General features: G+C 33.3%; 3 protein-coding genes across 4 annotated transcripts in view; 1 reads left to right on the forward strand and 2 right to left on the reverse strand.

Annotated features, from left to right (window-relative positions):
* Positions 1-306, reverse strand: part of GEFmeso (Guanine nucleotide exchange factor in mesoderm) — a 105,652-nt gene extending 105,346 nt beyond the window's left edge. Inside the window, exon 1 of the mRNA XM_065370711.1 lies at positions 17-306. Coding sequence (XP_065226783.1) covers positions 17-74 — 58 coding nt within the window. The 5' untranslated portion in view covers positions 75-306. The remainder of the gene's footprint in view (positions 1-16) is intronic.
* A 518-nt stretch (positions 307-824) lies between these two features.
* LOC135850034 (uncharacterized) lies at positions 825-3,453 on the reverse strand. 2 transcript variants are annotated; one of them, XM_065370740.1, is made up of 9 exons: positions 3,298-3,453; positions 2,910-3,027; positions 2,704-2,787; positions 2,476-2,564; positions 2,192-2,374; positions 1,857-2,050; positions 1,623-1,756; positions 1,383-1,510; positions 825-1,208 (listed from the first exon to the last, which is right to left on the reverse strand). In XM_065370740.1, the coding sequence occupies exons 2-9, from the start codon at positions 2,989-2,991 to the stop codon at positions 1,059-1,061; spliced, it is 1,044 nt and encodes a 347-aa protein (XP_065226812.1). In that variant the 5' UTR covers positions 2,992-3,027; positions 3,298-3,453; the 3' UTR covers positions 825-1,058. The 2 variants fall into 2 exon arrangements, with proteins under 2 accessions (XP_065226812.1, XP_065226803.1); XM_065370731.1 differs by lacking the exon at positions 3,298-3,453 and adding an exon at positions 3,113-3,256.
* A 1,378-nt stretch (positions 3,454-4,831) lies between these two features.
* On the forward strand, positions 4,832-7,408 carry LOC135850046 (carboxypeptidase N subunit 2-like). Its single transcript, XM_065370753.1, has 2 exons — positions 4,832-5,065; positions 5,562-7,408. Exon 2 carries the CDS (start codon positions 5,577-5,579, stop codon positions 6,708-6,710), a length of 1,134 nt encoding a protein of 377 aa, XP_065226825.1. The 5' UTR covers positions 4,832-5,065; positions 5,562-5,576; the 3' UTR covers positions 6,711-7,408.
* The last annotated feature ends 6,327 nt before the right edge of the window (positions 7,409-13,735 follow it).

Here is a 13,735-nt window from a genome sequence, read left to right on the forward strand (position 1 = left end):
TTTGATAATTACTCACCGAAAAATTCTTCCCAATTCAACGAAGATGTATCGGAATTGCAATTTTCGGCAGGCATCGTCGCAGGTGCAGAGTTAACGAATCACGTAGAAGATGACCGATTGCACATGTTCAACGCGAAATGTTTCAACAAACAAAACTCAGAATTTCAATAAAAATGTCGTAAATTTATCACGCATACCGGTGAATCAACAGGCGATTTAATCCTTTAGAATAAAATACGATAACGGAATAACTCAAACCTTCGAACGTCTGCTACGAACCGAACAAACATGTAAACTAACTGCAGTTAGACGCACACGCACCGAACGAACGCAAGACCAAGTTCATGTTGCAAGTTCGTCGCGGCGCCGCAAACAGTGCTACCAACCACCAATGGGATATGGTGCAGCTAAAGTGCAGCTAAAAAGCACTTGAAGGATGACTGAAGTGCAGCTTGCAGGCAAATTTTGCATAATTTCTCTAAATTTATTTCTAGTTGATAACAATTTTGTCGTACTTTTGCATTTGCCTACACCAATTATTTTTATTTTTTATTAGAAACTTTTACGTTCGCCAAGTTCGCTTATTGCCTTATTCCATCTTTGAACCTTTGAACTTTATTTTTGGATTTTCTTTTGATTAGTTAACGCTTATGTGCTATTAAATTACATACTTACGTTAATTGCGATGAAATTGATTTGATTAAAGCTATTTGAGCTTGTTATCAGCTAAGCCTTTCCACCGAATAAAACTAGGCGAGATTCGTGATGAGCTTTGGTATTTTACAACTTAATAACCAAAAATGATTATCTATAGTGAAACAGCACACGATAATAATAATATTTAATTTCAATTTAACTCATTTACAAAAGTAATAACGTTGCATAATTAAGTTGCACAAATATAAAATACGTGACGTAGGTAAGGTACTTAATAAAGTTGCAACCTGCAAGTGTACTTCACAGTTCATTTAATCGAGTTCACACTCAACGAATACAAAATTAATATAATAATACTCTTTCTGAGAATAAACTGCTACTTCGATATGATAATTCTACCTCTACCTAAATTCATCGATGACTTTTTTAATCTTAATAATGGCAGCTTCAACGTCGGATTTTGAATTATTGATGCATAGCACGAGCCTCACCGTTCGATCACCAACTGGCAAAGCTTTTATCATCACTGGATCTTCATCTTGAATTGAAAACTAAAGATCGACATCAACATTAATTTAATTCGCATAATAATTAAGAAAACTAATAAACTAAAATGTAGTTAGTCTCACAAAAGAATTAAAAATTGTCATCTCCTTGAAAAAAGTTTTTTTTTTTTTTTAAATTCTAAAAGCTTTTGCGAAGCAATTGGTAATTTATTCGCTAACCTTATTCAACCGTCCGATAAACTTTTTAGGAGTAAGTTTACTCGTATCGATAGAAATCATGAGAATGTTCGAATGAATATTTTCAGCTTTTGGAACAGTGATGTAAGGATTTCCAGCTTCTCGAATAGCTACAGAAAAATATTACGTTGGTAATTTAAGTAAGTAGGTAATTCAATTTGAAAATGAATAAACATAAACTTATAATTAAACGAGTGAGTACAAAGTATTTCATTCAAATACCTTGAGCGATCATTTGAGTATGTTCATGATCATCTTGCAAATGGTCCAAGTTATCTAACGCATACATCGCTGCAGCAGCCATAAATCCAATCTGACTGCAACCTCCTCCTAAAGCTTTTCTTACTCTTCGAGCTCTACAATAACAACAATTCTTCGTAAATTTACAACATGAAGAAGAGTTTATTAGGATCATTATTCTGCGTTATTGGTACGTCAAGATCAGTGGAATCTTACTTCTTGATAAAATCAGACGAACCTATGACCATTGCACCTATCGGTGCTCCGAGACCTTTACCGAAACTTATCGTTATACTATCGAAATTAGCGGTAATTCTAGAAACACTGACGTTTAATTTTACAGCCGTGTTAAATACTCTGCAACCGTCTAAGTGTGTTTTGAGATTCTTGGATTTGGCGAATTCAATTAACTGTAAAATGCATCGTTAAAATATTAAAAATAGCTGGGTATACCTATAGGTAATTATATGAAGCTACGAGTAGAAGAGAGGTTCGTACACGAATATAAATAGGTATCTTTCTCACAATCAGTATATTCGAGTGCAGCTTACTTTATCAATCCATTCCAGAGGCAAAACTTTACCTCCTAGTACCATATGAGTGTTTTCTACGTTGACTACTTTGGTGGTCGGTTCCATCAGCGGGTCCATTTTTCGTACGAGAGAATTTAACTCGTCTAAATCAAAAGTTCCGTCTTCTTTTTCGCGAATTTCACGTACACTAATGCCTCCAAACTGTAGTAGGTACATACATACTTATTTTATTAATGCCGATTTTTTTTTTTTTTTTTTTTTTAAGAACAATAATTATTGGAATTTATAAAATCATAATTTACTTGAATTGATCCACGTTGTTCAAAACAATTCATATGACTAGATTGACCTGCGATCACTTCGGAAGCTCTCTCATTACAATGAACCATAACTGAAATAAAATTATTTGCTCTGATTAAATTTAGAATTTATTCTAAAGTCATCTGCTTCTTTCTCTCTTTTTTTTTTTGTTAATTTAATTTAATTTAATTTAATTACTGCAGGTTGTCTGTTTCTATATGCACACTTACTACTGATTAGATTAGCCATAGTTCCAGAAGGTACATATAAACCTGCTTCTTTTCCAGTCAGCTTGGCACATCTGGCTTCTAACGCTGTATAATAAAAAGAGTAAGTAGGTAATTATTCGATAATCGTTTGACAAAATGATAAATATGTACACAAATACCCAATTGTTTTATTAGATATAAACATGTACGAAGATAGGAATCATTACCATTTACAGTAGGATCTTCAGCGTAGAGATCATCGCCAACCTGAGCTTCATGAATAGCTTTCCGCATACCTTCTGTTGGCATTGACAAAGTATCACTTCGAAAATCAATTACTCTAACCTAAAAACACAACATAATGCACATGAACGAAACCAAAATATAATATTTCATTAAATAAAATAATGTAATATAAACGTGCACAAACATTTTTCGGAATCATTATAACAGCCGAATTCTTATCAATACTGCTAAGAGCTAGGATGAAAAAGATCACCACACTGTTTCCGATTCGAGTTAGTACTAAAGAATGGATAATTATCCGAAGCATTTTTTTCCCTTTCTAATATGCAGGTACCTATTTAGTTATAAAGATAATTTTAATTGAGTTACCTAAATTATTGCGAAACACCGGAAATTGTTATCGGTTTAGTTGAATGTACGTACATCAGTCATACCTACATTATTGAGAAAAATATGTTTTAAGAACTTCGATAGTTTGAGAAATTTGCAACTCATTATGCAATATGTACCTAACCTAGGTTTATCTATACTACTATTGAGGATGAGAAGTGAACGTGAGACTTGATATGTTATTTGGTAATTAAAATTATACGAACGTGTAAGTGATATAAAAATATTCATCAATCGAAAATCTTCAAAGATGATTGATAAGATACCCAACAGGCCATCAATATAAAAATGTACTTATAACAAAGTAGGTATCTGAATGATATCAAAGTGTGCTTTACTACATATAGGTAATCTAATTCAACGCATAGGATACCTAATTACTTATCGTCTACAATACTATTCACAAAAAATTAACAATCAGAAATGAAAAAGACGAGGAATAATTTTTATACGGATCAATTAAAAAATAATTTCTTTCCATCGGGTTATCAATGTTGAAATTTAAAAAAAAAAAAAAAAAAAAACCGGAAGCTCCCAGGTCGGTATCAATTAATATTGCCTGATATAATGAATATATCAACCCAAACTACGTAATTGTAAGTTAAATCGACGATTCTGAAAATTGAAGGCGAATGCCTAGAGCACTTGGAAAAGTTTAATTATCACATGTGCTTATCTCTTTCAATTTTGACAATAAATAATAATCGTTAATCAACATTGATATCTCGAAAGCTTCACTTCGGAGAAACAGACACGATTTTCAATGACATCTCTCTCCTCTGCCTGCCTGTATCCTTAGCTATGGCATGGCCAGTGCTATTGTAGCTGACTTCAGTCGATATCGGAAATCGGGCTCGGTCTGTACATTTCTTTGGTGGTCTTCCACTCCTCTTTCCGAAGACACTTTGGGAGAGTAAATGAAAAAAAAAAAAAAAAAAGGTAAAATCTCCTCTTCAAGGAGAGTTTTAAATTATGGATGGCTTTTTATGTACCTACGTAAGTTGACTTTATTAATTTAAAATTAAAATAAAAATCTCACAAAATATCAGAAAATCATTTTTGAAGTTTGACATCATTTTTAGCAATTCTATGATTTTTAAAGCTAGTTTTTAAAAATCTGAAATTATGTCAAGAATTTATTTAAAATTTTTTCAAGTTTGTAAAAGCCTAACAAAATGTCACGATGTCTGGATCTCTGTAAGAATTTTACACGTTTTCGAATGAATCAGTTACCATACTTTAAGAAACCATTATCCAGGGCTCCAAAAATGTCACGAACTTGCATGGAATTATTTCAAATATGTACACAACTGAAGTACCTATAAAAAGAAGTATATTTTTAAATCAATTTAAACGTGTAGAGTAACACACACTGCTTCACTATAAACAGCTGAGTTAGGTAGCCTATACCCCAAATTTTTCTAATGCTAACAGCTAATAATCTTTTTAATTCTCTTCCTCTACCCCCACCACACCATAAATAAATATACACCAGATTTCACCTAGTGGCTTACATACTCACACTCCAACACTTCATGCACAGATTATACCTCCTCAACGCGGATAGAAACAAAACACAGACATGTCAAGGGGTGAATCCGGATGCTGCGAGTGCATTATGAAGTTGTGTTTGAGAAACTGTTTCTTCTTTTACGTGAATGTGGCGTCGATTAACTACGTGGTGTAATTATTAGTGCAGTTGGCGAGTGATTTTTTCATCTCTAATGTGATCAATAAGGCATTATTGGTGAGTCAATTTTGAATAATTTAATATTTCTATCAGACATGTGCATTGTTTATTCCTATTTCAATTTTTAATTTATAATTTTTATTAAAGTACCTAAATTTAGGATAGAAATTGACTGTAGGTATGACAATGAGTATAACTCTACTGTAATAATTTAGAATTATTCTGGGTGTAATAATCTTGTAATTATAAACACCAAAAAAAAAAAAAAAAAAAAAAATTAGAATTATGATGCTGTCTGGTATGGAGGCTCCATTTAAAGACATGTTTTCCTAATAGTTTAGTATCCAACTGTCTATTGTATTTTTTAGTTTCAATTATCAACCCTGTGCCCAATTTTACTCAAATTTGTCTAAAGCTTACAGCAAAAAGCACTTCATTTAAACCTTCAGAAATACATTAAAAAAATTATAGTGCTATTTTCAAAAGTGATATGTTTCCACATGTTTTTATCCAAATAATTTTATTAATGTTTTTTTTTTTTTTTTTTTTGCAGAAAATTTTTTCAACTATGATCAGTATTCTTCAAATTTGCCTGTACCAACTTCTAATTTTATCACCATTAACTTCGGCACAACTGAGCGAGCCTTGCTACGGCAATGTATACTGCAACTGCTTCCAATTCAGCGTCAACTATAAGACATATTTTTGCAAAAAACCCAGCACCAGAGGTATGGTAACTTTGGACGTGCGTCATTCAGATGGAATCACACATGCAGAAATCGAGTCATTCGCAACATTCAACCATCCAGATTATCATAAACTATTCATCAAATTAGACGAATGGAGACCATTCCCAGTTAATCTCACAATACTTTACTCGGCTCTTCCAAACGTACCGTTTATCGAAGTATTGGAAAATTTTGATCCCAGAAATACCATCACACACTTGACATTCACCAAAGCTGAACCTCTACCTCACTCAAACGCACCTCCTGCTCTTCAGCCGAACCATTTCACACTATTAAGAGCACTCGTCATATTGAATTTATCAGAAAATAAACTCGAAGATTTACCCGAAGAGCTATTTGCAGACTTAGACAGATTGGAAACACTTTTATTGAATAAAAATAACATACAAAGACTACCTACTAAACTATTCGAGCCTCTGAAAAATCTCAAAATCTTGAATCTTTCTGAAAATCAGCTAACTGTACTGAGTGGAAAAATTTTTCAGAATTTGCTTTCTTTGCAAGTGTTAAATTTAAACGAAAATAAACTAAAAACACTACCTACGCTGATATTTAGCCCGCTGACTCAGCTAAAAGATTTAAAATTGGCTAATAATAATTTGACAGTTTTAAAAACTGGCGTTTTTCGCAAATTAAAGAACTTGATAATGCTGAATTTAAGCGGAAATAAACTCAATAATTTGATGAAATCGGTATTTAGTCCGTTGACTGAGTTGAAATATTTGGAATTGGCGAACAACAATATGACAGTTTTGAAAGACGGTATCTTTGATAATTTGAAAAATCTAAAGACGGTGAATTTGGATGGGAATCAACTAAAACCAAAGTCATGGCTGACCCAGTTAGGATCAAGATTGCAAAAAGCTTTCAAGATGGTTCCTGAGAAGAAGAAAACAGAAGACTTTGTACTTTCTGATCCAGGTGCACTAAGCACATTGCGTCCATGCTTTTAGGCAAAGAAGAATTTCAATTTCATAGAGGTAATAATATTAATTGAAGGATATTTGAACGCTACTCTCACCCATTAGCAAGGAATTGGAAGAATCCTTTCAAAAATTGATTTGGTGCAAAGCTTGCTTTGGTTTAATTAGATAAGGACTAACTGGGTACATATATTTTAAGACATGAAAAATCACAATTTTAACTTGTAAGGTACTTAATGTGGGAAGTTGTTTTGTTTTTTTTTTCTTGCAGCAGCTTGTTTTAATTTCAGCACAGGTGTCCTGCCATGTTTTTATTGAATTTGAATATATTATATGTACCTAATAACTAACATCAATTTTTAATCGGTTCATTTTTCATTAAGAAGGTTTACTCAAGTAATAATATGTACCTACCTATCAATTCAAGATGTATTAATTACCTACTTTTAAATAGGCTATAAAACTTGCAATATTATTGCCTTTGAACAACTTTTTGTATGGATTGGGCATAGATACCTATCTAATACTTACTATCTAGAGTATAAATTTGAAAATTTTTCAATTCTTAATTCTGATTCATTTCATCATTTTGTTACTTTGCAAAATTGCAGAATAAATCAAACAAAGATGTGTTTCTAATTCTACTAATCATCACCAACTTTCAAACTTTCACAGAGTGTATTGTTTACTTACTTTTCACATTTACCTTAATACAAAGTTCATGCATTTATTGTTTTTTCTTTTATACTTGAATGATTGATGCAGTAATTTTTCGATCAAACGTTCTTGGAATAACTTATTACCTTATTATTCAATTTTAGGTTCGAAGTAGCTATTTACAATGAATTAATTTTCTAGGGTAACATATTTAGTAGTCTACAGTCCAAACACCAAAAAGTGCTCTAGAAACCGAAAAGAGTTGGCTTCTTTGAGGGACAAAAAAAAGAGTAGGCTTTTCGTTAGTATATTATTATTTATTAGCATTCAAGAAAATGGACATTTCGGATTTTTTGGCCGGCACAATAGGGAGCTGGAGCCTCAAAACCCCCATTTTTCGAAGTTGGCCGGGGACAAAAAATTTTTTTTTAATTTGGTAGAGGACACTCTCCCGAGTATAGATATATATTTTTTTTGAGTGGGCGCCGGCACAATTGCGTTCCAGAGCTGCACAAAGGCAATTTTTTGCCAATTTTGGCACTTTTTCACATAAAAACGAGTCTGTGGAAACAATACGGCCTTAGGGACAAAAAATACACATCTACATGATTGCATCCACTCCTCCCACGCTGATAGAGACCAACTTTGTGAAAAACGGCCGGCACAATGACCCGCAGTGAATTTTCAAAGTTACGCATCCGGGCCACTTCATTAAAAAAAATGGATGTATGACATTTTGACAACGTGACCGTGCGACCTATCAAAGTGGGTTAAAATTTCGCGAGAAAACCGAAAATCTCAATGAAAATTTTTTTTGAGCATTTTATGAAAATTTTGAGCTAAAAAATTGTATGAATCATTTCTCAAGTAGGTACTTTCAGTCTGTTGTAACATGTGACCTATACAAAAAGGTTAAAATTTTGCGATGAAACCGAAAATTTCAATGAAATTTTTTTTTGAGTGTCTCATGAAAATTTTGAGCTAAAAAAATAGCATGGATCATTTTTCAAGTACATACTATCAGTCTGCTGTAACATGCGACCTATCAAAGACGGTTAAAATTTCGCGAGAAAACCGAAAATCCCAATGAAAATTTTTTTTGAGCATCTCATGAAAATTTTGAGCTAAAAAATTGTATGAATCATTTCTTAAGTGGGTACTTTCAGTCTGTCGTAACGACCTAAGTGTATGAAAGGGTTAAAATTTCGTGTGAAATACAAAAATTTGGATAGTTTTTTTTTTCATTTAAAAAGCACAGCTCAACAATTTTGAACCCCATGAGTCGCATTATGATGATGTCAATGTCATCGACCATTGTGCCGAAGATGATGATGGCATTGAAGAAGAAGGAGAATATGATTAATTTCTATTTATGATTTTCTTTTTTTTGGTAAATTTTTCATTTATTTTTGTAGGTACCTATCATTATTATATAAATAGTGAGAATGATTGTGTCTGTTTTGTGGTGGGTTTACCAAACTGATGCGATCTTGAGGGTATTTCATTGAAAATACTGAACATAATGTATAAGATTCTTGAGACTCAAGAATGTTGTGATAAGCCTTTTATAAAAATCTATCCAAATCTTTACTCATACTTTACCCTAAATTTCAACCCTTTCACATAGGTCGCATGTTACAACAGACTGAAAATACTTGAAAAATGATTCATAGATACAATGTTTTTAGCTCAAAATTTTCATTAACGGTTCAAGAATTTTTTTTACTGAGATTTTTGATTTTCTCGCAAAATTTTAACCCATTTGCATAGCTTGCATGTTACAACAGACTGATAGTATTTATGTACTTGGAAAAATGACCCATGCTAATTTTTTAGCTCAAAATTTTCATGAGATGCTCAAAAAAAATTTTCATTGAAATTTCCGGTTTTCTCGCAAAATTTAAACCATTTTGTATAGGTCACATGTTACGACAGACTGAAAGTACCCACTTAAGAAATGATTCATACAATTTTTTAGCTCAAAATTTTCATGAGACACTCAAAAAAAAATTTCATTGAAATTTTCGGTTTCATCGCAAAATTTTAACCTTTTTGTATAGGTCACATGTTACAACAGACTGAAAGTACCTACTTGAGAAATGATTCATACAATTTTTTAGCTCAAAATTTTCATAAAATGCTCAAAAAAAATTTTCATTGAGATTTTCGGTTTTCTCGCGAAATTTTAACCCACTTTGATAGGTCGCACGGTCACGTTGTCAAAATGTCATACATCCATTTTTTTTAATGAAGTGGCCCGGATGCGTAACTTTGAAAATTCACTGCGGGTCATTGTGCCGGCCGTTTTTCACAAAGTTGGTCTCTATCAGCGTGGGAGGAGTGGATGCAATCATGTAGATGTGTATTTTTTGTCCGTAAGGCCGTATTGTTTCCACAGACTCGTTTTTATGTGAAAAAGTTCCAAAATTGGCAAAAAATTGCCTTTGTGCAGCTCTGGAACGCAATTGTGCCGGCGCCCACTCAAAAAAAATATATATCTATACTCGGGAGAGTGTCCTCTACCAAATTAAAAAAAAATTTTTTTGTCCCCGGCCAACTTCGAAAAATGGGGGTTTTGAGGCTCCAGCTCCCTATTGTGCCGGCCAAAAAATCCGAAATGTCCATTTTCTTGAATGCTAATAATATACTAACGAAAAGCCTACTCTTTTTTTTGTCCCCAAAAACGGCCCACTCAAATGACACTTTTTCGCTCTTGGACTGTAGGCTATAGATAGAGATACATACTCGTACCTGGATACCAATTTTAGTGCAATAATGAATATCTATCTATTCATTGTGAAACTTCACGATTTTAAGGACTACAGGGTGTTCCGAAAATCGTCTGCCGAGATTCAACTGTAGATAGTACTTGAGTAGACGAACAAATTTCCTACCTTTAAAATTGAATGGCAAACTTAATTCAAAATTTCAGATAGGCAAATTGTCATGGCCGTCATGGGGTCATAAATCGGCGGATTTTTGCACGAGGAGGGGGGGGGGTGCTCGTGATTTTTTTCAAAATCAGATTATGTGTAGAGGTCATCAAACGATGGTGAATGACGCACACCGGATATTTTTTCGATTTTTTTTTTTTTGGCGGAGCTGTGAGGCTTTACAGTTTTTCAAAATGGACGAAAATGTAAAATTTCAGTTGCAAACTGCTCCGGTTGTACGTTGTGTGATATATGTAGAATTTTGAACTTTTTTTTTCAAATTGTAGTACTTTGAGAGGGTGATCGACGAATGATGTAAAAATCAGTTTTGCCACTTTCAAAAACCTAAAAAGCTCGATTTAAAAACTTATAATTTAAATGTACTTAACTATGATCTCGACGAGTAAAAATTCTGAACGTCAGTTTTAGTCTTTTTTATGTAGAATAACATATCAGAAAATTGAACTGGAATTTTTTTTTCATATTCAAGAGAAAAAAATTACAAGTTTTATACTTGTTGCAAAAATACCTACCATCAGACAAAAACCTAAAAAATGAAAATTTTTCCATTTTTGAGATATTTTATCAATGTGTGGACAAACGTGTGAAAAAAATCCCCCTCCCCTCCAATTTGTCAACGAATTGACGAGAAAAATCATTTTTTGGGCTATAATTTTAAGAGTGAAACATATTGAAAAAATTTCGCCACCATTTTAAACAAAAGCAGGGACCTAAAAAATTAATATTTTTGCATGTTTGAAATTTTCACCAATGTAGATGGACATGTGAAAAAATCTCCCCTCCTCCCTCCTCCAACCTACCAACATTGAAAATGTTTTTATTTCAAGCAAGCATAAGTTTGCCCCTTCAATCCAAATGATAGGAAGACATAACTAGTTGTGCTCAGCATGTTTTCCATACTTACCCAGTGGAAGCAGGTAGGTCACCTATGAAACACCTTGTATTATAGATGATTGAATTCGTATTCAGTACAGATCTTTTCATTAGTATAGGAAATTTAACGTTGAGGGATTTAGATTTGTTTAGAGTATGTGTGAATCCCATGATACACAATAAATTTTACACAGTTTTAATTGTTTAGTCCAGTCATTTTAGCAAAATTTTTAGTCAAACCTCGGAAAAATTCGGGGAAAGCTGAATTTCGCATTATTTGTTCAGATTACAACCCATCAAAAGTTGCACCCCGCAACTTGACCGCTACCTCCGCAAGAGGTCATTAACCTTTGTCGATACAGGTTTTTCGGGTGTATCGCCGAAATGAAAGGTCCGAGAGGAAAAATGTTCGAACAAAAATTGTTCTACGCAAAATTTCCTATCAGCATGACCAGTTCAGCTTTTCTCAAAATGGCGATTTCACCATTACTAAAGAGGGGGTAAAGTTGTCAATTTTATGAAAATTGTTTTAAAAAATGAAAATCGACAATTTAAAACGTAAATTCGATTCGCAGTAGACTCGAAAATATTTTGACCAAAGTTGCACACCGAACTTGTCTGCAACCCCCGCAAGAGGTCATTAACCTTTGTCAATCTACAATTTTTCGGCTATATCGTCGAAATAAATGGTCGGAGGGGAAAAAGTGCAGATTGAACTAAAATTATTCTACGCCAAATTTCCTATAAGCATGACCAATTCAGTTAAAATATATTTTTCTAAAAATTAAATTCAGGCCAAAAATGAGAAAAAAAATCAAAATTTTACCAAATTGAGCTATAAAGCTGAAATTTGGATATACTCTATTTTCGACCTACCAAATCGATTGGAAACGATTTCAATACGTTTTGAGCAGTTCTGAAGCCTCCAGAACATTTTTGAAACATTTAATTCTCGCCAAATTTCATCAAATGAAGTTTGAAAGCGGAAATACATTCTGTAAACTAATTTTAATACGTTATGAAGTCGATCGACTGTAAGTAGATTTCAAGCCGTTTTGTAGCCTTCAGCGAGTTTTTGGAAATTACTGGAGCCTCCAGTAAATTATTGAAACTTGCAATTTCTACAAAATTTCATCAAATGGAGTTGAAAAGCCAAAAGTTGATTCGGATAGATTTTGTAGCATTTTTTGAAAAAACAGAAATTTCTAAAAATCTGCTGGAGGCTCCAAAACGGATTGAAGCTGCCTGCGATCCACCTCAGAGTAATGTCAAAAATGGTGTGTCTCTGTTTGATGAAATTTTATGAAAATTTCGAGCATTGGAAAATCTGCTGGAGGCTCCAGTAATTTCCAAAAAGTCGCTGGATGCTCCAAAACGACTTGAAATCTACGAGTAGTCGACTTCATAGCATATTGAAATTATATTACAGAGTTTTTAGATTTTCAAATGTTTTGTATGAAATTTTAAAATAATTCTAAAATCTGTTGGAGGCTCTAGGAATTTTCAAAAAGTTGCTGGAGGCTCCAAAATGACTTGAACCAACTTGCAGTGGACTTGATAGCGCATTGAAATTGAAGCACAGAGTGAATTTTGGATTTCCAACTCTGTTTGGTAAATTTTATGGAAAATTCGAGCATTGAAATATCTGCTGGAGGCTCCAGTAATTTCCAAAAAGTTTCTAGAGGCTTCAAAACAACTTGAAATTTACTTGCAGTCGACTCCCTAGCGTATTGAAATTAGTTTACAGAATGAATTTTAGCTTTCCAACTGCTTTTGATAAAATTTTGTGGGAATTTCAAGTTTCAAAAATCTGCTGGAGGCTCCAGAACTGCTTAAAATGGTTTGAAATGGTTTCTAATCGATTTGGCTGGTCGAAAATAGGATATATTCCAAATTTCATCCTTCTAAATCAATTTGGTAACATTTTGATTTTTTTCTCATGTTCGGCCTTTTGATTTTCAAAATGACCAAAAATAGAATAATTCTCTTTTGCACTTGAAATTTCGACTGCTGATGAATTTTTGCATGCTTTTTCGATCTAGCTTCGTCTTTTTCTAAAAATTTCGTCCGAGTTTTACGTTGGAAAGCAAAATCTGCGATTTCGGCGGACATATTAATTAAAATAGCCGCCATTTTGTTAGTAAAGCCACATCAAAGTTTCTGAAATGAATTCTGAGAATGGGAGTGAGGATGATGGTGGTGATACAGATGACATGGAGTCCGTTGCCCAAGTGCTTGAGGTAACTTTTTTTTCGCGCATTTCATTTATATACAATACATATTATACTTTGAATTAAAAATTCACCATCCCCCCCACCCTCCTCTTAAAAGACTGAAATTGCAATTTCGCGAACAACTGAACTGGTCATACTAATAGGAAATTTGGCGTAGAATAATTTTAGTTCAATCTGCACTTTTTTCTCTCCGACCATTCATTTCGAAGATATAGCTGAAAAATTGTAGATTGACAAAGGTTAATCACCTCTTGCGGGGGTTGCAGACAAGTTCGGTGTGCCACTTTGGTCAAAATATTTTCGAGTCTACTGCGAATCGAATTTACGTTTTAAATTG

Source organism: Planococcus citri, chromosome 1 (genome assembly GCF_950023065.1).
Source record: "Planococcus citri chromosome 1, ihPlaCitr1.1, whole genome shotgun sequence".
Classification (NCBI taxonomy): domain Eukaryota; kingdom Metazoa; phylum Arthropoda; class Insecta; order Hemiptera; family Pseudococcidae; genus Planococcus; species Planococcus citri.